This window comes from Gaeumannomyces tritici (assembly GCF_000145635.1).
Source record: "Gaeumannomyces tritici R3-111a-1 unplaced genomic scaffold supercont2.1, whole genome shotgun sequence".
NCBI lineage: Eukaryota > Fungi > Ascomycota > Sordariomycetes > Magnaporthales > Magnaporthaceae > Gaeumannomyces > Gaeumannomyces tritici.
In genome coordinates, this window is record NW_008804545.1 from 3,639,466 (window position 1) to 3,658,777 (window position 19,312).

Consider the following 19,312-nt stretch of genomic DNA (forward strand, 5'->3'; position numbering starts at 1 on the left):
CCTCCCCCCGCCCCCCCCCCCCCCCCCTCCTCAATTCGTTCTCGACCGGGACACGCAACTTTGGCAAAATATCCCCAGCCGCGCTTCCCCATCGTGTGCTTCCCACCCCTCGGGATCTCGTGAGCGCTCCAGCTTTTCTTGGCCTCGCCTCCGCCCTCTCCGATTTTTGAGGAGGCCATGCCTGCCATACCAGGGCCCGCCAGAGTTTGGACAATAGGGATGTGGCCTGGGAAGAAGAATAGAGAGAAAAAAAAAGGGGGCAAGAAGGATACGTCTCATACGCACAGCAGCGGACAATGGAGAGGTATTAAGACCAGAGTGCCGGGCGCTTCCGCAGGCGGCGGCGCAGCCCCTTTGGCTCCTGCCGGTGGCTCTCACCCTTCCTTTCGGGAAAGCAGTCGATCGCCGATCACTTACTGGTTACAGAACGCTAGAGCTGACACCGACGGCACGCTCCGTGCTCACCCTCCGTCTGGCCGCCACCCACACTCTTTTACTCTCTCTCCCTCACCTGCTCCAGCCGCCCTGGGTTCTATACGACGTCCTGCGGCCCTGTTTCAGTTCCCCTCACACATCCCGCTTTGGCGATGCAGTTGTAGAGGTACCCCGCCATATCGTTGATACATAATCCGTATTTTGCCGGCCACCCTCAACCTCCCTTGGCGACCCAGCATATCGCCCTGGAGGGCCTGGTCGATATTTCCTATACTACACCCTAATTTGCCTGCCTGCCTATAATCAATCCTGCGCTGCCAGCCACACAGACAACCTCCAGCTCTCGCGTTACAAGAGGAGGTCATCAATGTTTAGAAGGGACGAAGGAGGCAGCACCGCCGGCGGGTCTTCGGAGGAGGCCATCGCGCTGCGGCGGTCTCTCATCATCGTATCCAGCGTCCTCGGCGCCACCATCATAGCCATCCTGGCCGCCGTGGCCGCCGTTGTGCTCCGGAGGAGAGGCCGCCGTCGGAGGGCCTACGACGCCGCCCGCGCCAGAGACCCGTACCTCACCCGCCCGGAGTACGACGACGACCACCGCCGCCGCCGCCGCCTGCGCTGGCTGACGGCCTCTTCGCCTTGCCCGAACCACCCGGACCGGCGAGGCGGCAGTGGCGGCGGCGGCGGCGTGGACGTGGAGGCGCAGCGGAGCGAGATGATCCGCAAGTCGCTGCAGAGCCGCTCCATGGTCAACATGGCGGGTGCTGCGAACCAGGACGCCCCGCCGACGCCGTCGATCCCCCACCCGTTTGCCGCCGTCGCCGCCGCCGCCGCCGCCGCCGACCCGGCAGCAACGACAGAGTCCCTGGTAGTCGCCCCCAAGCCGGCCCGGACGCGGTCGCGCACCTGGCACGGCGGGCGGCTCCCCAACGACAGCGACGACGACGACGACGACGGAGACGATGAGGACGGCGGCCGCGGCGACAGGGGAAACGGCGGCGACGACGTGCGCTCGGCGCAGGCCCGCGTGGACTACATGTGGCAGCTGCTGAACCGCAAGGGCGGCTACCCGTCGTCGTCGTCCCCCTCGCCCGCCGCCGGAAACGACGACGACGACGACGACGACGACGACGACCCGGCGCCCCGGCCGCCGACAATCAGGCTGAAAACCCCTCCGCTGCTCTCCCACCCGGCCTTTAGGAACTGGAGTAGTGCCGGCTATAGTGGCGATGGGTCGAGACCCAAGACGCCCAAGCACTCGAGCCTGCCTACGGAACTCATGGCCATCCGGCCGTCACCTTTATAATGCTAGTCTTTTTTTTTGTTTATCTTTTTATTGGTGGTTCCTTTGTCATAATACCCATTCTCCCTCTATCCATTTGATAGCGTCGAGGATATATATACCGGAGGAAACACACGGCCGGCTTTTGGAAAATGTGCGCGGGAGTCTAGGTTTGGGTTTAATCGAGGATACCGTGCTGGCGGACAAGACGGTAATGTATGTAGCTATGCTAATGAGTTTACGAGCAGCGTTGAAAGGTACTCAAGGTAGTAATTAGACTTTCTTTTTGGTACTGATAGGACAGACAGACCCGTTGAGATTAACAAACCCGCCCGCCCCCTCAGTACGCCACCAAGCCCGCCGAGCGTCGCCCCCGCCGGCACGCCGCTCGCCGAATGCGCCTCCGTGTGGATTTTAATTCCGTACCGGAACCGTCACACGTGCACCTCGGACACTCGCAGCTGGCCGTCGCACCAACTTGGTAGCATAGGTAACCGCTTTGTATTTTTTGTTTCGCCCTTGGGCCTAAAACGCAAACCTCATGCCCGGCCTGGCCAGCGTGATGACCTTCTTCTCTGTAAAGGCCTCGACGCCCGACATGCCGCCGAAGCGGCCGTACCCGCTGCCGCCGCCGGTGCCGCCGTTGGGCAGCGTCGACTCGACGTAGATGGTCGGCCCGTTGACGTGGCAGGTGCCCGCGCGGACCCGGCGCGCCAGGTCCATGGCCGTCATGACGTCGCGGGAGAAGACGCTCGCGCAGAGCGAGTAGTCGCTGTCGTTGGCCGCGGCCACGGCCTCGTCGTCCGTGTCGAACTCGGCCAGCATCAGCACGGGGCCGAACACCTCCTCGCGGCGCATGCGCGCCGAGGGGCCGACCCCGCTCAGGACGTGCGGCCTCACGATGGTGCCGCAGGGCCCCGAGGTGGCCAGGTCGCCGGCCAGCAGCTCGGCGCCGCCGGCGAGCGCGTCCTGCACCAGCTCGAGGACGCGGAGCGCGTGGGCCGGGGTGAAGAGGCCCGAGACGGACACGGCCGCGTCATCGAGGTGGTTGCCGCACCGCAGGGCCGCGATGCGCGCCAGCACTTTCGTCCTGAACTCGGCCGCCACGGAGCGGTGGACGATGGCGCGCTCCGTCGACATGCACACCTGGCCCGAATACGCCAGCGCGCCAAAGACGACGGCCTCGACGGCGTCGTCGAGGTTCGCGTCGGCGCGCACGATGACGGGCGCCTTGCCGCCAAGCTCGAACACGCACTGCTTGAGGCAGGCGGCCGCGTGGCCGGCGATGATGCGCCCGACGCGGTCGCTGCCCGTGAAGTTGACGCGCAGCACCCGCGCGTGCTTGACCGCGTACTCGGTCACCTCGGCCGCGCGGCCCGGCGACGTGGGCAGGAAGGCGATGGCGCCCGGCGGCAGCCCCGCCTCCAGCAGGGCCCGCACCACCAGCGCCTGGCTCTTTGGGCTGTGCTCGGACGGCTTGACCACGACCGTGTTGCCGCACATTAGCGGGCAGGCCACGGACCTCGCCGTCAGGTTCACGGGCGCGTTCCAGGGGCTGATGGCGAGCACGACGCCCACGGCCTGCCGCTCGACCAGGATGGTCGTCCCGGGCCGGTCGGCCGGCACCACCTCGCCCCGGATGTGGGTCGCCAGGCTGGCCGTCTCACGGAAGAGTCCTGCCGTGGCGTGCATGTTGATCCTGACCCATGCTGCCGTGGCCGAAACCTCCGAGGACAGGACCTCGGGTGCGTCGCCCCCGAGGTACGACTCGATGATTTCGGCGGCCTTGAGGAAGATGAGTCGCCTGGCAGAAGGCCCTGTGGCGGACCAGCTCTTGAAGGCTTCGTGTGCCGTATCGATGGCTCTGCTGTAGTCGTCCACAGTCGCGTTCGCACACTCGTATATGGCCTGGCCCGTCATCGGGTTCCGGACCGTGAACGTGGTTCCATCCGAGCTTGGCTGGGCCTCGCCATTGATGACGAGCTCTTGGGCCTGCGACAAGGCCGATGGCCCCTTTTCTGCAACTGGGTGAGCCACCATTTTCGAGTGATATGTCGGCACGGAGAAGACGCTTCGTGGGCCCTCGAATCTGCAAGCCAGGTGTTTTCCTAGCCGGTGTTTTCTTATGCAAGATTGATGTGTGCCGGTATATTGCTGTTCGACTGCCAGAGATGATGCTTCACTCTCATTGCTTCCCCAAGTCTCGACGGCGTTATGGTTCCGGGGCTGGTGGAGTTAACACAGCCAAGGAGGCGTGAGGGGTCCCGTCGGCAGCAGCATCCGACCCGTCATCGGCATGGAATAACCCCGCAGACGTGAGCATCCAGCTCAGGGGTAAAAGTCGTGCAGGATCAAACGAGAAAACCCGCGGCAGTCCTGCTGCCGACCGTGCTGGTGCTGCAATCATGATATTATCTGTTTAATCAGGTTGGTACGAAAACGGGCAGGTATGGACGGGAGCCACGTGCCGCTTACTCGCCTACATCGCGCCTTCCTGTATGATCTGTTGGTAAACTTCGCACGCACAAATAACAAACCAGTATGTGGCACTTATTCTGTTCTGGCCTACATCTTCAACCCCTAGCCCCCAGCCCAAGACTGCCCCTTGTTGTCAATCCAATCGTCAACATGCACGCTGGATTACATTCTTCACTACGAAAAAAGAAAAAAAGAAGAAGAAAAAAACAAGGACACCTTCGCAGGCTATCGCCTCGGCTAAGCCGAACTGAGAGTACCGTTGCCCGCGTTCTCCTGGGCCAGCGTGGCGATCATCTTCTTCTGGGCGGCGGCGTACTCTTCGGTCGACGACAGGGCCTTGAGATCGGCCTCGCAGGTCGTGTCGGCGGGCGGCAGGCGCCCGTGGAGGAAGTAGTCCCTCGTGGCGCGATACGCGCAGGTGGACCAGAGCGTGTACGAGCAGTGGCCGGGGCCGGCGCGCTTGAGGAGCACGCTCCCCTCGAGGCCGGCGCTGACGTTGCGGGCCGACGCGAGCGGCGTGGTGGGGTCGAGCTCGGCCGAGAGCACCAGGACCGGGTTCTTGGTCTTGACCCTGAAGTCGCCCAGGTACCGCTCGGCCGCGTGGTAGGGCCAGCGCGCGCACGTCATGTAGGCCCCCGTCGCCGTGTCGCCTGTGAGCCAGCTCACCTGGTGCGTCGGCTCGATGGCGGCGGCGAACTCGTCGAGGGTCTCGTGGCGGGGCACGCGGTCGGCGCAGCGGATGGCGTGGATCGCGTAGCTCTCCTCGCTCCCATCGGAAGGCGGCGTGCTGGCGGACGGTAGCAGGGCGGCCAGGTCTGAGGGGTCGGTCACGATCGCGTCCATCAGCGCGGCGAGGCTCGTCCACGTCTCCGGAATGTAGAGAAGGAAGAATATGGTGGACTTGACTGTAGAATAGTCGACCGTCACCGACATTTCCGGGACGGGGACGGGGTGATACTTCAGCTCTTGAATCTTGCCACGGATGAGGCGTTCCAGGTCGTCGGCTGTGGCGTTGGGCCGACGTGTGAGCAAGGGGCAGCCGACTCCCAGTTTGACACACTCGTCGAGGAAGTAGCGGAATGTCGCGTCCGTATCAACATAGCGCTCCGCCTCGCTATGTTGCAGGAAAAAAAAAGGCAGCATTAGCGAGTTGGATATCAAGGGTATGACGAGGCGTAACCGAGGCTAGAATGGGTGCAAACTTACTACGCTCGGTAATAGTCGGACGGGTTGACCACGCCGTCCAGGATCAGCTTGTCGATGCGGTCCGGGAACATGGCCGCCACCGTGGCCCCGAGCAGGGTGCCGTACGAGAACCCCCAGTACCTCAGCATCCCGTCCTCTCCCAGCGAGTCCACGATGGCCATCATGTCGCGGGCCACGAGCGCGGTGCCGGTGAAGTTGCCCCGCGCCTGGGCCTCGGGCGCCTTTGCGCAGGCCGCGGCCCGGAGCGACGTTGCGGCCCACAAGGAGCCCATGGCCGCGTCCGAGGAGTTGCCGGCCATCAAAGTGCGGTCTCCGATGATGACTTTGGACTTGGCCTCGGCCGGGTTCGTCATGTTGAAACAGGATAAGGGGATGGTGTTGAAGACGCCCCTGGGATCGAACGAAATGAGGTCATGGTGACCGCCGGTAGCCCTGTTTTCGTCCTTTAGTCAGGCCCACTGGAGAGAAAAAACTGCAAATCGGACGTGAAGTGGTTCACTTACGGAGAGAGGTAGGCCCCGGTAATGCTCAGGTCGACCCTACCGGAGGCGCCGGGCCCACCTGGGTTGGTCAGGATGCTGCCCCTGGACGGCTGGTGGACCGCGGGCCACTTGAGCAGCTCCAGTGTGACGGTGCCCGCCGAGGCGTTTTTATAGTCGAGCGGCACCGTCAAGTTGCCACAGACGACAGCCGGGTTCGAGGCGTTGAGCTTGAGCTCTGGCGGGCATGGCCCCCACGAGATCTTGCCCTCGGTCCGGCCTTGGACGAAGCCGCTCTCGCTGCCGATCCCCGAGACGGGAGAGGAGGCAGCGGACGCGGCGGCGGCTAGGGCCGTGGCGAATGTGGTGAGGCGTGGCATGTTGTATACGGACGGTCAAGGGCTTGCGAAAAGCCGATCCTCTGGGTGGTGGGTGATGTGCTGCGCGTTGGGCTTCCTTGATGTCCTGGCATCTCTAGATAGCCCACCGCTGCTGGCACCCGCTCTTTATACCCATTTCTCGCTGCTGGGTCGCCGGTATACGTAGCCGTCCATCCTGGCGGCTGTGTTTTGCTGTTCCTCGAGCGGAGCCATCTTGACCATGCATCATAATGAGCCCAAGGCTGCAAGGTCCCCCGTACTCCAGGCTATGCGGCCGAATACGCGTATTGAAATACGCGTATTCGAATGCGCGCGGGGCTGTGTGCTTCGCCCGACACTTGACAAGGGAATTAGTGCGGTCAGATTGTCTACCTAGTTGTCTGCCTACCTCCCTAAATACCGGCAATCGCGACGAGAGCCGAGCTGCACGCAGCCGCCACTCGCCATTCAGAATTCAGGAGCGTTCGGCACATTGGCCAAAACAGGATGTAAGCGGCGTTAAACAAAAGGCAGAATCCTCGGGCTCGACCTCCCTTGCTTCCCAACGCGCCTTTCCCGTTCGCAATGATGACATCTATCCAGAGATACTCTGACAATAACCTGTACAACCAATGATATACAAGCAATGAGAAATGGGGAGGAAACAGTAGCACAAAAGGGCTCGAGAAGACTGGCGTCGCTCACAAAGCCTCAAAAGGGGGCTCACGTCACCAGTCCAAATCTCGAATGTCTCTCTCCAAAAGGAGGTAAAAAAAAAAAAAAGAAGACCAAACAAGGCTCCTGTATGCTCAAAAAAGGATTTGGCGACAACATTCCATGATATTGACAATCCGTCGGGACAGACCAGCAGCATCATCAGTTGACAGACTTCCGGGGCGAAGCGCGCTTCTTGTTCTTGGCCTTCTTGACAATCTTGACCTTCTTGGCCTTGGGGCGGACAGGGGCCTCGTTCTCCCGGCCGCTGCAATCCTCGCTGCCGCTGCTGTCGCTGCTACTGCTGCCATCACGGCCGTTGCCAGCATCGCCCTTGCCACTGCCCGCGGCCCGGTTGGGCGAGGAGGAGGAGGAGGGGCACCGGTCCGAGTCGCTGTCGGAGGAGGCGCCGCTCGAACCGCCCGCATCGGACCCGGAGGACAGCGGGATGTCTATCAGGCGGGCGGGCGCGTTGGCGCGGGCCATGCCCATCTGCATCACCCGCGCCATCATGCCGTACGTCCTGGTCCCGTGCTGCTTGAGCATGGCGCGAATGTCGCCGCGCATCCGCTCGACCGCGGCGCGGATGAACTTCCTGGACGCGCCCGAGGACGACGCCTTGGGCTTGCTGTTGCACTTCTTCGTCAGGCGCTTCACCTCGCCCACCAGGTCCCGGACCTCGCCGTCGTTGCTCTCGACCGTGAAGCGGAGGTCCGCGTTCTGCTTCATCAGGGCCTTGTTCTGGTCCGACAGGGCCCGGTTCTTGTCCTTGAGATCGTGGATCTCGTTGACGAGGTACCGGTTCTGGTCCTGCAGGTCATCCAAGGCCCGGCCCATTTGGCCAGGAGGGCCGTTCCTGACGGAGCCACCGCCGCCTTGGTCGTGGCCGGGGACTTGGTGCCGGACTTGAATGGGCGCTCGCGGGTCGTACGGCCGGGGATGGGACTGGTTGCCGTTCGGCGGCGCACGTCCGTAAGCATTGACGACAGCATCATAATAGCCATGGGTTTCGTCGTAGCCCGGCTGGCCATGTGGCGGCGCGCAGTATTGAGGGTGGTTGCCGTGGCAGTGGCCAGGGTGGTTGCCTTTGCAAGGAGGAGGCAGATCCTCGCCGTCGCCCGAGTCCGAATCCGAGTCCTCACAGTCGTGAACCTCTCCCATGTCCTGATCGTCTTCGTAGCGTCCATTCCACGCCCCGTCGGGAACCTGGCTCCGGTACTGCGGGAGCACCGCCGCGGTCACGTCGTTGCGCATCTTTCCAATCTTGCGCAGGCGCTCAAACCTCTGGTTGTCCAGGCGCATGTCCATGGCCAGGTCGCGGCCGCCGTCGGGGAACCGCGAGTGCATCTCGCTCCACCGGAGGGGCCCGTTGTGGACCTTGACCCCGTCCGCCCCGAACTGCGCCTCGACGACCTTGAGGCTGGGGTGGCCGTGGTGGTACTCGAGGCCCGTGTGCTGGCGGTACTCCTCCCACTCGGCCCGCGCCAGCTCCAGCGCCTGCGCGACGGCCGAGTCCCTCGGGTCCTCGGCCGCCATCGGGCCCCCCTCGTGCTTGAAGAAGCGCTGGTACGAGGAAGGGTACTCGGAGAAGCGGTCGTCATTGCTGAGGTCCCACAGCGGCAGCCTCGTCTGGCCGCCCAGCTTGTTGGCCGGCGTGTCGCCCAGGGCCTTGGCCGCGATGGCGACCCGGATGGCGTCCTGGAGGAGCTCGGCCTGGTGCTCGAAGGGGGCCTCCTTGAGCCGCCTGGAGCTCGGGGCGAAGAGCGGGCAGTGGGCGCCGTTGCGGATGAGCTGCGACATGTACGTCGCCTTGTGCTGCCAGCGGATCGTGTAGCCGTTGAACCACCAGTCGCGGATGGCCGTCAGGTTCGGCGCCTGGAAGTTGCTAGGCCTAGCCTGCGTCATCAGGTCCAGGATCTTGTCCAGCTCCGGCTGTGCCTGATACCGCGGGGCCGAGACCAGGATGTCGGCGAGCTCGTCGATGGTTGTGTCCGGCAGGGACCGATCCTCGGCCGAGAGTTGAGCCTTGATGCCCTTGGCAATATCGGCAGCCTTGCTTCCTGCGTCGGTTCCTGCGTCGGCGCCGTCTTCGACGCTATCGACCAAGGTGTCATCATCCTCCTTGCGCCTCTTGTCCGGCCGCTCGGACGCGCCCGACGCCTTTCGCTTCGGCGTCTCCATCGCGAGGACTAACGGGTTGGGTGGAAAGTTCTGCGGGCGGGGGTTGGGTGAGGGAGATGTGAAGAATGAGTTGTGACAGAGATCTGATAGTGAGGGAATGACAGAAGGAGCGCGTCCGAAAAAAAGCTTCAGAAGAGTGAAGACAGATTAGATATCAAGGACTAGAGACTCGTCCTGCAGCGAGATAGCTCATCTGCGACGGCAGCAAGTTTTCCGTCTGGGCAGGATGGGTGAAGGGGGAGGTTGTGAAGGTGGTTGCGTTGGTCCAAGGAGGAGGAGGAGAAATCTTTAAGCTGGTGGATGCAGTTATAAGTGGGTCAGAGGAGAAGACTTCAGACGGCACAACATTGCAAGACCTTTTTCCTCGACAATTCTTTTATTTCTGCCATTGGCACTTTGTGCACGCCCTAGGCCATAATCCCATCATCTCCCTGCCCAGCAACGGCGGGCAAACGGGCCCCCACGGCGCACAAGACACTGCGTGTCCATAAACAACGTCAGATACCATTACGGGCCTCACTTGTACCCTTTTGGCTGCGCCGGCCGCCGGCGTCGGTCAATGCCGAGTAAACGGCCGGTCCAGAGCCCCTTCACCGTCAGTCCCAGGTTCACGAGCATCAGGATGACCAGGCAGATGGCCAGCACGGTCGACCAGGTCCTGAAGAACCTCGAGGCCAACACCTTTCCTAGCCTGACTGCTGCGTTGGTGTACACTCCCTGTTTCCGGTCAGCACGATGGCGTTCAAGTTTTTGACATGGATTTGAAACAGAAGACCCGGGCAAGCATGTCCACCTACCCATGGGAACACCAACGCCCACACGGCCAAGGAATATCTCTCCGTCTCCTCGTACACAATGCCGTCGGCGTCGCTGGCCGACCTGGCTTGTCTGCTGTGCCTCCAGGCGCGGAAGAGGTGCCGGACCGTGCTCATGACGGCAAAGGCCCACCAAAAGGTGCCCGCGCTCCAGCTCAGGAAGCCCAGGAACACGCTGCTGTACCCTAGCACGTTCACCATGGCCTCGCTGACCACGCCGCCCGCCATGTAGGCCGCCAGCGCGGGCGCGTTCTTGAGCAGGGCCTGCCCGAGCGCCTGGAGCGCGAAGCTGCCCTGGCCCCAGGGCCCGCAAAAGATCATCTCCTGGTACACCTTGCCCCGGGCCGGGGGCGAGCCGTCGACGAGGCGGACGAGGTACATGGTGGCGTAGGCCATCGCGATCGGGACGGCCAGCGCGAGCGAGAAGTACGAGAAGAATAGGACGGGCGCGCGCAGGTCCTCGCGGCCGTCCAGGTACGGGCTGCCGCCGACCGTGCCGCCGCCGGCCGCGAGGGTGATGGCGGCCACCATGGGCAGCTGCGTGTTGGGCATGAGGCTGGCGACGCCCGGCGCGTGCGCGTGCGGGATCGAGTAAGGGATGAAGATCATGGAAGCCACGGCCAGCACCATGTTGAACCACCACAGCGACACGGCAGCCATGGCCCAGTCGCTGCTCGAGCCCGCCGCCGTAAGGGCGATCATCTGCACGATGGAGGTGAAGGCGATGGAGATGCTCGACATGCACGTCAGCTCGGCCGGGTCCGAGCCCAGCAGGCCGAGGACGTGCCGCGGGAACATGGCCAGCCGGAGGGCGTACGCGAGCAGCATCAGCCCGAGGCACACCGTCGTGAAGGCCCACACGACGTACGATATCACGTCCAGGCCGTCGAAGCGGGACTCGAGCGAGAAGAGCACGATCGAGGTGATGCCGGTCCCCTGGGGCACGAGGAACCACTGCGATGAGAAGTTGCGGATCGCGGCGCGCACGGGCGACAGCGGAGCCGGGTCCGGATCCGAAGCGGCAGTCGGGGCGCCCAGCTCTTCTGATAACGAGGTCCTCGACGGCGTTGTTTGTAGATCGGCCGTTGATCCCGCCGAGTTTACAGACTCGGCCTTGGTCATCTCTGCCTCCGGGTCTGCTTCGTGCTGTGGTATCCTCAAGCGCGCCATGCTGGGCAACGGGCCGACGTTGGGAGGAGCGCTGTCGTCTGATGCGCGTGAATGTCGAGCCGACGGTGGTGGGAGACGAGTGTCTGTCATGATGTTGGGGCTTGGCTTGGGGAAGTGAAGCAGCCTGGGGGCTTGTCGAATCTCGACTTCTCGAATGCTGAGAAGGAGGAACGAGATATCTGCCACAGAAAGGGCCGGTCGGGTGTTGGTGGCTTGAAAAGCCAGAGGGATGTTGCCGCCGTGGTTGGCCTCCAGGCTCACAGGCGGCCTGCCCTTGCCACTGTGGCCACCTTCAAGTACCTGGCAGGGAGACTTGGGGATATTGTTCAAATGCTGGAAGCCGGGCAAGCCCCAGGGCGTTTGTGAAGGCCTGCTCAGCTTTAAGAATGTGTGCTGGCCGTGGACAGCTCGGATCACGGCTGGAGGTCAGTCGGAAGGCTTGCGGCTCGTGCGGCTCTCGTGGAGTGTCAGGACCGAGTGTCTGCGTCCATAGTCAGCTCGTGGCTCCAACAGCTAGCGAGCGAACAAGTGGGCTGGAGGCATGGATGCCGAGGTCCAAGGCGCTGGAGTGTTCTGGCACGCACTCGATTTTCTTCTGCGGCAAACTTTTTTTTCTTTCTTCACACCGATTTCTTTATCCCGGCTTGTTTTCACGGGTCTCCCCATCCGGGCGGACTGCTGCATCCAGCCCCCCTCGGCCTGTCCACGTCTTGGTGACAGCGAATATACGGCGCACACGCATACAACACACTGTTTGGCACCAAACGTCCGCCCGCCGTCAGGACAGCGAGCATATGGCGACTGACAAGGGTGAGCCCTGCAGGGTCTCCATTGGAGGGGGAAGCTCAAGGGGGCCGCTCCTCCACTCGGCCGAAGGCACGCATGTTGACTTTGCCCTTCCGTTTCCATGAAGGGGGCACGACGGCGGTCAAGGATTAGCCATTGGCTGCAGCATCATCCGAGGGCAAAGGGAGGAGGCTCGCAAAAGGCAACAAACATTGTCAGAGCGGCACCAATAACGAGCAGAGAGAAAAGAAGGCCAAGGAGAGCGCCGCGCGCCGCCCGGGGAAACAAAAGCTTTGGTGCCGGCGAAATGGACAGGCATGCTGACGAGATGAGAGGGTTTGGAGCGCCCCGAGGCGCGTTGGCGGCCCCGGCAGGTTTTCATCTCGTAAAAATGACGTTGTATTACGAGAGATAAAACACCCAGGTTGCACCCGCAGCTCGCGTCTTTGTATTTCAAAGGGTTCGCCTTAGCAAATCCTGGCCTCATGGCTGCCGCTTCCCTTCTTTTCGACCAAGTGCCAAGTGGGGACCGCGGTTGGGCATGTGCCATCCGGAAAGGGCATCTCCGCGGATCTGCCCGCCTGCACCGTGGTCCTGTGCCCTGGGCACCCCCTGCACCCCGCCATGGGGCACCGTGTGCCTGGATTTAGGCTCCGTGGCTCCTAGCCCTAGGGCTGGGACCAGGAGCACCAAACGCTACCAGACATGTCAAGTCGGACGCGTCTCACGTATGCCCTACCCCAGATCTGCAACCCCCATCTCGCCAAGCGACCGGCGGCATGGGTTTCATCCAGGACGGATATAACATCACATGAGAGAAATGCACCATCGTCAATCGTGCCACTCACTAATAAGCTCGGTTAGATCCGTCAACATGCTTTCTTCTACTTCATTTTACTTCCACATTAGCAACAGCCCTCCTAATAACAAGCCCTGGTTGTGAGCTCAACCCAGAGAGGCGGTGACAACAACCCACGCCATCCTCGCAGGTAGTGCCTCGCCGTTTCGATGGTTGAGCCGGTGATCCGTGGCTTCACTGGTCCAACTCCCGCACATTGTATTATGCTCTGAGTCGCGAAACTCGTCAAATCAAGCAATATAGCAAACGTTTGATTCCTAGGATGGACTCCCCCGGCCGGCTCGGCGCTGATCAAAACCCAACATCATCAGAATCGAAGCCCTCGTAGTCGGTAAATTGGGCTTCGTCCTCCGACCCGTCATCCAGTTCGGAGCTTTGGCAGGAAGAGTCATCGGAAAGCTCGGCCCCATCTTCTTCGTCGTCATCTCCACCATCTGCGCTTCTTTCGGACTCGTCGCTCGACGCGAGCTCGTCGTCGTCGTCAGCAACCTCGAAGAGGTCCCGTTTGTTATACGGTGTGCCTCGCAAGTTGCTGGTTCCGCCAAAGTTGCCCTTGCTCCGTTTGGCCCGTGTGGTGGCGACGCTAGCAGCCGGCTTGGCCGTTGTCGCGTCATCGCGCTTGTTCGCCGAGTCATCCCCGAGGGCTGCCTGTTGCCGGGTCCGTTTCTTCCCCTTACCGCTTTTGCCGACTTGATTCGTCCGAGTCTGCGGCTTCCCACTCTTCTTGTCCTGTTTCTTGTTGCCACTTTTAGTTTTCGTGCTCCTCTTCTTCTTCTGCGAGGCCTTGCCGGCTTTCGCGTTGGCACCTTGCTTTGCCGTGCTCTCACGGTTGGACATCTTCTTTTCCCGTCGGGCAGTAGAGCGCGTGGATAGCGAATTCCTCTGGCCTGCCCACCGGTCGGCAACCTCGTTGGTGCGCTTCCATGTCTGCCGCCTGGCATCCTCCCTCTCAATGCCGCCCTTCCTGAGCAGGGCCTCGTAGTCCGTCTCGACGTGCCGGATGTGGGCCACGACGGCCAGCCGCACCTTATGCTCCATGTCCATCATGGTGGACCGGCCGACCCTCCTGGACCGCTTGACGAGGGCATGGCGCGAGATGGCGGCCACCGAGTCGGCGGGCGCGTGCGGGAAGAGCCGGCGCACCTCGGACTCAAAGGCGCTGGAGCCGGCGTCGTCCTTGGCCCGCACCTGGGCGGCGCGCTTGGCCCGGGTCTGCTGCTCCGCGGCGACGACCTCGTCGTGGATGCCCGAGGGCACGCGGATGCCCTTGACGTTGGCCCTGCCCCTGACGCTGGGGTCGACCACCAGGTACACCGTGGCGCCGGCCGCGTGCGTCTTCTTGCGGCAGTTGGCCGTGATGTATACGTTGCCTCTGGGTACGAACCGGTAGCCCGCCGGAACGGGGGATTTTGGGCTGACCTGCGGCTCCTTGCTTGCCGGCATTGTGTGGGCCAGGCGCTTGGCAGGCTCGTGCTTGCGCGCAAATATGTCGGGCTTTTGAGCTGCGTAGGGCCGAAGATTGAAATGCGAGCGACTTTCGCACCGACACCAACTGGTACCTCGAAATCACTGGGCGAGGCGTGTGATTTTGTTTGCCGGGGAAACTGAAACTGCCCTCATCCGCGAAGAAAGCAGGCAGTCGTTTCCGGCGCGCAGGCAGGGCGCGCGGAATTCTTTATCGTTGCTGCGCTCAACCACAACGCGCGCTCCATTGTCCGGAAAGACAATCTTCGGTCGCGCTGCAAACGGCAGACGCGCCGAATTCTTGATTGACGCTTTTAGCTCGCAATGAAGCGATGGAATGCCCGAACAGCTTTCTGTCGTCGTCCGCGGTCGGGCCAGGCTAGTGCTAGCCAGCCGCTTATGTAATCCCGTCAACATTTACCCCTGAATTGCCCCTGAGCGCCAAGCAACGGCGACTGAAGCCATGACAGGCAAAGATGGACACTGCGATGCACAAAGCACAAAGCACACCAAGAGGGTTTGTGCCTATTTATACGAAAGAACCCACAAGGACTACCAAGAAGGCCTAGTAAAGTAGAGATGGATGCTAGTTGTTTCGTACCTGTTACTGCAAACAGTATTCTGCAAACAGTATTCTGCAAACAGTATTCTGCAAAATCCCCATCCAATCCTCCATTTGAGAAGGTAAAGCAAAGCCTCTTCTTCGACACCCAAGTCGAGACAGAGCTGTTTCCCAGCTTTCCGCATGCTTTTTGCCGCCACCTTAGCACTCCTGCCACTGGAGGTAGTGCACCTGGGTGAACTTGAGATCGGTAGAGTCGACCTGGGATGCAGAGAGCATTGTCAGCGGCTGCGAGTAGCTACAAAACTCCTTCTTCCAGGCGCACAAGTCTTCCTTCAAGATCCCAGACTGTTCCAAGGGGGTTAGCTCTAGGACGGGTCCGCAGCAGCGCTACTTGGGCTTACCGTGAGTAGGACGTTGTTTTTGGTGGCCGACGTGACGCGCACTTCCGAGTTGATGTTGAGCAGGCCTTCGATGCCGCAGGGCGACCAGACGGTGCTCTCGACGCCAAGCTGGTCCGTCTTGAGGTAGTTGTCGTCGAAGGGCCCACGGAGAGTGAGCGTGCTTGAGACCTGTTGCGCCAGGACACGGGCGGCACAGGCCCAGTCCATGTCAGTGAGAGACCCGGTAAGTGGCAACAGACGATGACGATGGGAAAGGCCGAGGGAAGAAGCGCACCTGGCGGCTCTCGCCGGAGAAATAGTAGGTCGCCTTGCAGGTGCCCGTCTCTCCGCGGGGGATCTGCGCGTAGCCGCGGTAGTCGGCCTTGAAGATGCTGAACTGCCAGCCCTGGGGGAAGCGGAGCTTCACGTTCTATCAAGGGGTTTATCCGGTCAGCTAATATGTCTTTTGGTTCATAAGAACGTCTCTCACAACAAATTTCCGTATTTGTGCTATACTTACCAACTGGCAGTTCTTGCGGTTCTCGGTCGCGCCGATGTTCTTGCCAGCCTGGGCGACGAACTTGTCGTAAAGCAGGGTGACGTAGGTCAGATCGCCCGAGATCTGCCCGGCAACGGTCCCAGCCGGGCAGCCCGTGCCCGCGTAGGCGATGCCGATGATGGCCACCTCGTGGCCCGGGGGCTTGGGGCCGGAGGACTGGGGTGCCGGCGCCGAGGCGACGAGGCCGGCGAGGAGGACGAGGGGGGCAATGATGGACGTGTACATTGTGAAGAGTGTGGAGTGTGTGGGCCGAGCTGCTAGAGGTTGGGGATATCAATGAATCTGTATTGGTAGCAAGCCTGGGATGATGTTTGACCTGTTTGATCTGATATTTGTCGAGCTCAGAGGCCATCAGGACTGCTACTTTATAGTTTTCTAGATCCTAGCATTCTAGCACCTCACGCACCTACATGGTGACTTTTTCAGCTCAGCTCCGCCCAGCAGAGATGTTACGGGCGTTAGGCCCCGTGAGCAGATAGATTAGATAGAGAGGAGCCCCTCACCGGAGTGGGGCCCAGAGGACCACCCGCCCAAAGGGTGGGGCCCCCCGCACGAGATATTTCGTGCGGCCCTCATGACCTCACCTACCTACCACTTGTACTACTGTTTTATCTGTCCCCTTACTATATCGTAACAAGTGGTAACAACTCTTCCACCTGCAAAAAAACCTATCAATCAATCTCCTTCTCGATTGGTTATCGCGCCATTAAAGAAATCCCTCATTTAATTGGCTATTAAACCGTAAAAAACTCCCCGTTGCGATTAAAATCGCGCGTTTTCCGGAAGGTCCTTGTTGTGATAAGTCAGACCACCAGGTGGTGCCTGGCAGGTGCCGAAGTGGTGTTATTCTACGAAATAAGGAAGAAAGGGAGAGAGTTGGGTCCTTGTCCTTAAAGGGCTCGGAGTGGTTCCTATATACATGAGTCTTGACCCAAAGGGCACCCCTTGGGTCACGTAATCCGTGCCCAGCACGGATTCATAACATTTGCCGATATATTAGTAACAACGTAAATTTAATTTAACGTTTTAATAACGTTTGGGTAATTACGCTAGCCGGCGGGTTATTGCGAAACGTTATTAACGGTTACGGCAATTTAATTAATTTTCGCTTTTATAAAAACGAAAATATCGTTGTTTAAATACTAAAAAACGAAAAGAATACGTTTTAACGGCGTTAAAAAAAAGGACTGGTATAGTTCCATTTATACCCTAAGCAAAAAGCGCTAATTAATATAATATTTTTATTATTAGATTTGGTTTATTCTTATGCCTTTAAATTTTTTAAAAGTAGCGATTCAGGGGCGAATTGCTAGCAATAAAATGGAAGCTTTAAAAAGCTGCGCTAAAAAAACGTATTATTTTTAATATAAATATAGCAAAACTAGGTAATCGCTTAATTTAAGCCCGAAAATTGCAAATCGTTATTTTTTATACCGGAATTATAGTATTAATTATATCCGCTTTTTAACGGCGTATTGCTAGCAATTAATTAATAATTTAAAAGCGGGTTTTTATAACCTTAAAAATGCGCTTAAATTGGGTTTAAGCTTTGTTAAAGCGTTTTATGTATAAAGTAAAGTATAAATTAAAATATTCGTTAAAATCGGTTTAAACAATTTTGCGTAAAAAGTGCAAAATTAAAACCAAAAATACGGCGTTTATGAAAGCGCCGGCTTTAAGTTAAAAAAGCTTGTATTAAAACGGGTATTAACGTTAAGTTAATTACGGGTGAAAAAGTACGTTACCGTTTTACGGGGGTTTCGGCGGAAATGCGTTAAAGCTATTAGCAAAAAAAAGACGGAATATGGTTAAAAGCAAATTTACTTTTTAATTAATATTGGGTATCGAAAATTTAAAGTGCAACAAATTGTTACGGCGCACATTTAGGTATTATGGAAAAGGGTTTATTGTTGCATGAAAAGGAAGCTATTTGGATAAAGCGCTTTTAGCGCTTCGTTGTAGTTTTGTAAGCGCGGTGCTAGCGCGTGGGGAGTGTGGCTTTAGGTTCCTCCTTAGGTGTCCCGACGCGTACTGTAACACTTTGTTCAAAAAAAAAGTTTTTTTATAACCGGCATTTACCCAGCTGCGGTTAATGCAATTACTAACGCGTTATACCCCGTTTTGCACGTAATTTATAACGTTATTAAAAAAGAAATTAAGGTTTTACGCAAATTAAAAATAGCAACAATTTAAAAATGTATTAATTAAATTTATTTCGTAATTAATTACAAACAGGTTAAAACGCTTATTAAGTACGGAACGGCCGCTTTCGCCGCAACCAGCATTGCTATAAAAATAGTTAACGAAACCGCAACCGTTGCTAAAAAGAACCTTTTTGCAAAAAGCCAAAGCAACGTTACTTTACCTCCTTGCTTCGACAACGCCGGCACCTTGCTAAACCCAAAGTTTGCTTTAATTAAAAGCGTAATTAAAGCGGTTATTAAAGCTAGCGCATTATGCCTTTTGTTCCAGCTTGCGGCAAGTATATCCAACGCTATTTTCGCTATTACTTAAGGAGTAAACGTTGGAATCCCCGTTGTAAAGGCTTTTTAAATAAACGTACTAAACGGAAAAGCCCTGGAATTTAGCGATATTATCCTTAACTAAAAGAAAATCCTTAACTTTCCAGGAAAGCTTTTTTAATTCGGCTTTAAACCCCCGCTTAAAGCTTTAAATATGGTTACGGCTAACGGTATTTACATTTACAACCGGATTTATTTTAAATTAAACCGCTTCCAACGCATTTGCGAAAATTATAACATTTAAAACGATAAAAGTAGTTAAATTAACGTTTTGGAAAATAAAATAATGCAAATTTTATTTGTAAAAGGATAAGAAAAATAAGCCGCTTAATTCCGTGTTTAAGCTTACACAATTTCCCAAAAAAACAAGGAAGTTATCGATAAAGATATAATAAAATGCATAAATAAAGCCGGATAACCTTTGTTGAAATTGACAAGTCATGTAAGGTACTACCCTGCACCTACCCTGCACTTCCCCATGTTAATTAGCACAAGTCAAATCTGGAGGCCGAACGCTGAAATCGTTTTGGTAGCCGTGGGTCGATTTTTTGCAATCCCCATACAAAATAATATTGCGGAAAATCGCGCGCGGCACCGCAACCCTTTAAGGGGGAAAACCCTTAAGATTAACGTTGGTGGGTATATAAGGAGAGGCACTGAGTTAGCACCCTCTCCCTGGAATAGCACCTATTTCTAACAACCAACGTGGGCCTGTTAGCACTATATTATAGTGCTTGACAGGCCCGACCCTTGTGAACGTAACCTTATAAATTGCTGTAATCGTGCTACAAAGCCCCAACTTGGACCCTGTAATTTAACAACCTTTATGCATAACCTTGCTCTTTTTGCCTTTTTATATTTCGTTGTATGGAAATAAGTATACGGGGAAAATAAAGTACGAATTGTTGTAAATTTGCGTTTTTTTAACAAATTTTCCGTTTTTAACGCTTACTTACTTCCGTTATAACAAAACTTTATCGATTTTTCCCGTAAAAACGCTATATTACGGTAATTAACGTTATAAGCTTTTTTCCAGTTTTTAATTTATTTATTAAACC

At 57.7% G+C, this 19,312-nt stretch overlaps 8 protein-coding genes across 8 annotated transcripts; 1 reads left to right on the plus strand and 7 right to left on the minus strand.

Moving 5' to 3' along the window:
* Positions 1-24: 24 nt before the first annotated feature.
* GGTG_01126 (hypothetical protein) lies at positions 25-2,018 on the plus strand. The gene has a single exon (XM_009218887.1). It carries the CDS (start codon positions 803-805, stop codon positions 1,739-1,741), a length of 939 nt encoding a protein of 312 aa, XP_009217151.1. The 5' UTR covers positions 25-802; the 3' UTR covers positions 1,742-2,018.
* Positions 2,019-2,194: 176 nt separating this feature from the next.
* GGTG_01127 (hypothetical protein) lies at positions 2,195-3,833 on the minus strand. The gene has a single exon (XM_009218888.1). It carries the CDS (start codon positions 3,755-3,757, stop codon positions 2,243-2,245), a length of 1,515 nt encoding a protein of 504 aa, XP_009217152.1. The 5' UTR covers positions 3,758-3,833; the 3' UTR covers positions 2,195-2,242.
* Positions 3,834-4,107: 274 nt separating this feature from the next.
* Positions 4,108-6,469, minus strand: GGTG_01128 (hypothetical protein). Its single transcript, XM_009218889.1, has 3 exons — positions 5,905-6,469; positions 5,402-5,833; positions 4,108-5,309 (listed from the first exon to the last, which is right to left on the minus strand). Exons 1-3 carry the CDS (start codon positions 6,258-6,260, stop codon positions 4,433-4,435), a joined length of 1,665 nt encoding a protein of 554 aa, XP_009217153.1. The 5' UTR covers positions 6,261-6,469; the 3' UTR covers positions 4,108-4,432.
* Positions 6,470-6,602: 133 nt separating this feature from the next.
* Positions 6,603-9,286, minus strand: GGTG_01129 (hypothetical protein). Its single transcript, XM_009218890.1, has one exon. It carries the CDS (start codon positions 9,132-9,134, stop codon positions 7,116-7,118), a length of 2,019 nt encoding a protein of 672 aa, XP_009217154.1. The 5' UTR covers positions 9,135-9,286; the 3' UTR covers positions 6,603-7,115.
* Positions 9,287-9,411: 125 nt separating this feature from the next.
* Positions 9,412-12,341, minus strand: GGTG_01130 (malic acid transporter). The gene is made up of 3 exons (XM_009218891.1): positions 11,704-12,341; positions 9,932-11,600; positions 9,412-9,851 (listed from the first exon to the last, which is right to left on the minus strand). Exons 2-3 carry the CDS (start codon positions 11,207-11,209, stop codon positions 9,651-9,653), a joined length of 1,479 nt encoding a protein of 492 aa, XP_009217155.1. The 5' UTR covers positions 11,210-11,600; positions 11,704-12,341; the 3' UTR covers positions 9,412-9,650.
* A 401-nt stretch (positions 12,342-12,742) lies between these two features.
* Positions 12,743-14,567, minus strand: GGTG_01131 (hypothetical protein). Its single transcript, XM_009218892.1, has one exon. It carries the CDS (start codon positions 14,205-14,207, stop codon positions 13,056-13,058), a length of 1,152 nt encoding a protein of 383 aa, XP_009217156.1. The 5' UTR covers positions 14,208-14,567; the 3' UTR covers positions 12,743-13,055.
* A 163-nt stretch (positions 14,568-14,730) lies between these two features.
* On the minus strand, positions 14,731-16,208 carry GGTG_01132 (hypothetical protein). The gene is made up of 4 exons (XM_009218893.1): positions 15,694-16,208; positions 15,469-15,603; positions 15,195-15,362; positions 14,731-15,051 (listed from the first exon to the last, which is right to left on the minus strand). The coding sequence occupies exons 1-4, from the start codon at positions 15,955-15,957 to the stop codon at positions 14,992-14,994; spliced, it is 627 nt and encodes a 208-aa protein (XP_009217157.1). The 5' UTR covers positions 15,958-16,208; the 3' UTR covers positions 14,731-14,991.
* Positions 16,209-17,957: 1,749 nt separating this feature from the next.
* On the minus strand, positions 17,958-18,734 carry GGTG_01133 (hypothetical protein; the record flags this gene model as incomplete). The annotated part of the gene is made up of 4 exons (XM_009218894.1): positions 17,958-18,019; positions 18,098-18,235; positions 18,296-18,335; positions 18,720-18,734. The coding sequence occupies 4 exons, from the start codon at positions 18,732-18,734 to the stop codon at positions 17,958-17,960; spliced, it is 255 nt and encodes an 84-aa protein (XP_009217158.1).
* Positions 18,735-19,312: the final 578 nt, after the last annotated feature.

Bases quoted from the DNA above. Each gene is read 5' to 3' on its own strand.
- GGTG_01132 (XM_009218893.1), bottom strand. From the start codon at position 15,957: ATGTACACGTCCATCATTGCCCCCCTCGTCCTCCTCGCCGGCCTCGTC. The intron at 15,363-15,468 runs GTGCGCTTCTTC...CTGGCGCAACAG, and splicing joins TCTCCGGCGAGAGCCGCCAG to GTCTCAAGCACGCTCACTCT. The intron at 15,052-15,194 runs GTAAGCCCAAGT...TCTGCATCCCAG, and splicing joins AAAACAACGTCCTACTCACG to GTCGACTCTACCGATCTCAA.
- GGTG_01126 (XM_009218887.1), top strand. From the start codon at position 803: ATGTTTAGAAGGGACGAAGGAGGCAGCACCGCCGGCGGGTCTTCGGAG.
- GGTG_01128 (XM_009218889.1), bottom strand. From the start codon at position 6,260: ATGCCACGCCTCACCACATTCGCCACGGCCCTAGCCGCCGCCGCGTCC. The intron at 5,834-5,904 runs GTAAGTGAACCA...GGACGAAAACAG, and splicing joins ACCGGGGCCTACCTCTCTCC to GGCTACCGGCGGTCACCATG. The intron at 5,310-5,401 runs GTAAGTTTGCAC...CCTGCAACATAG, and splicing joins TCCGACTATTACCGAGCGTA to CGAGGCGGAGCGCTATGTTG.
- GGTG_01131 (XM_009218892.1), bottom strand. From the start codon at position 14,207: ATGCCGGCAAGCAAGGAGCCGCAGGTCAGCCCAAAATCCCCCGTTCCG.
- GGTG_01130 (XM_009218891.1), bottom strand. From the start codon at position 11,209: ATGACAGACACTCGTCTCCCACCACCGTCGGCTCGACATTCACGCGCA. The intron at 9,852-9,931 runs GTAGGTGGACAT...GACCGGAAACAG, and splicing joins GGGCGTTGGTGTTCCCATGG to GGAGTGTACACCAACGCAGC.
- GGTG_01129 (XM_009218890.1), bottom strand. From the start codon at position 9,134: ATGGAGACGCCGAAGCGAAAGGCGTCGGGCGCGTCCGAGCGGCCGGAC.
- GGTG_01127 (XM_009218888.1), bottom strand. From the start codon at position 3,757: ATGGTGGCTCACCCAGTTGCAGAAAAGGGGCCATCGGCCTTGTCGCAG.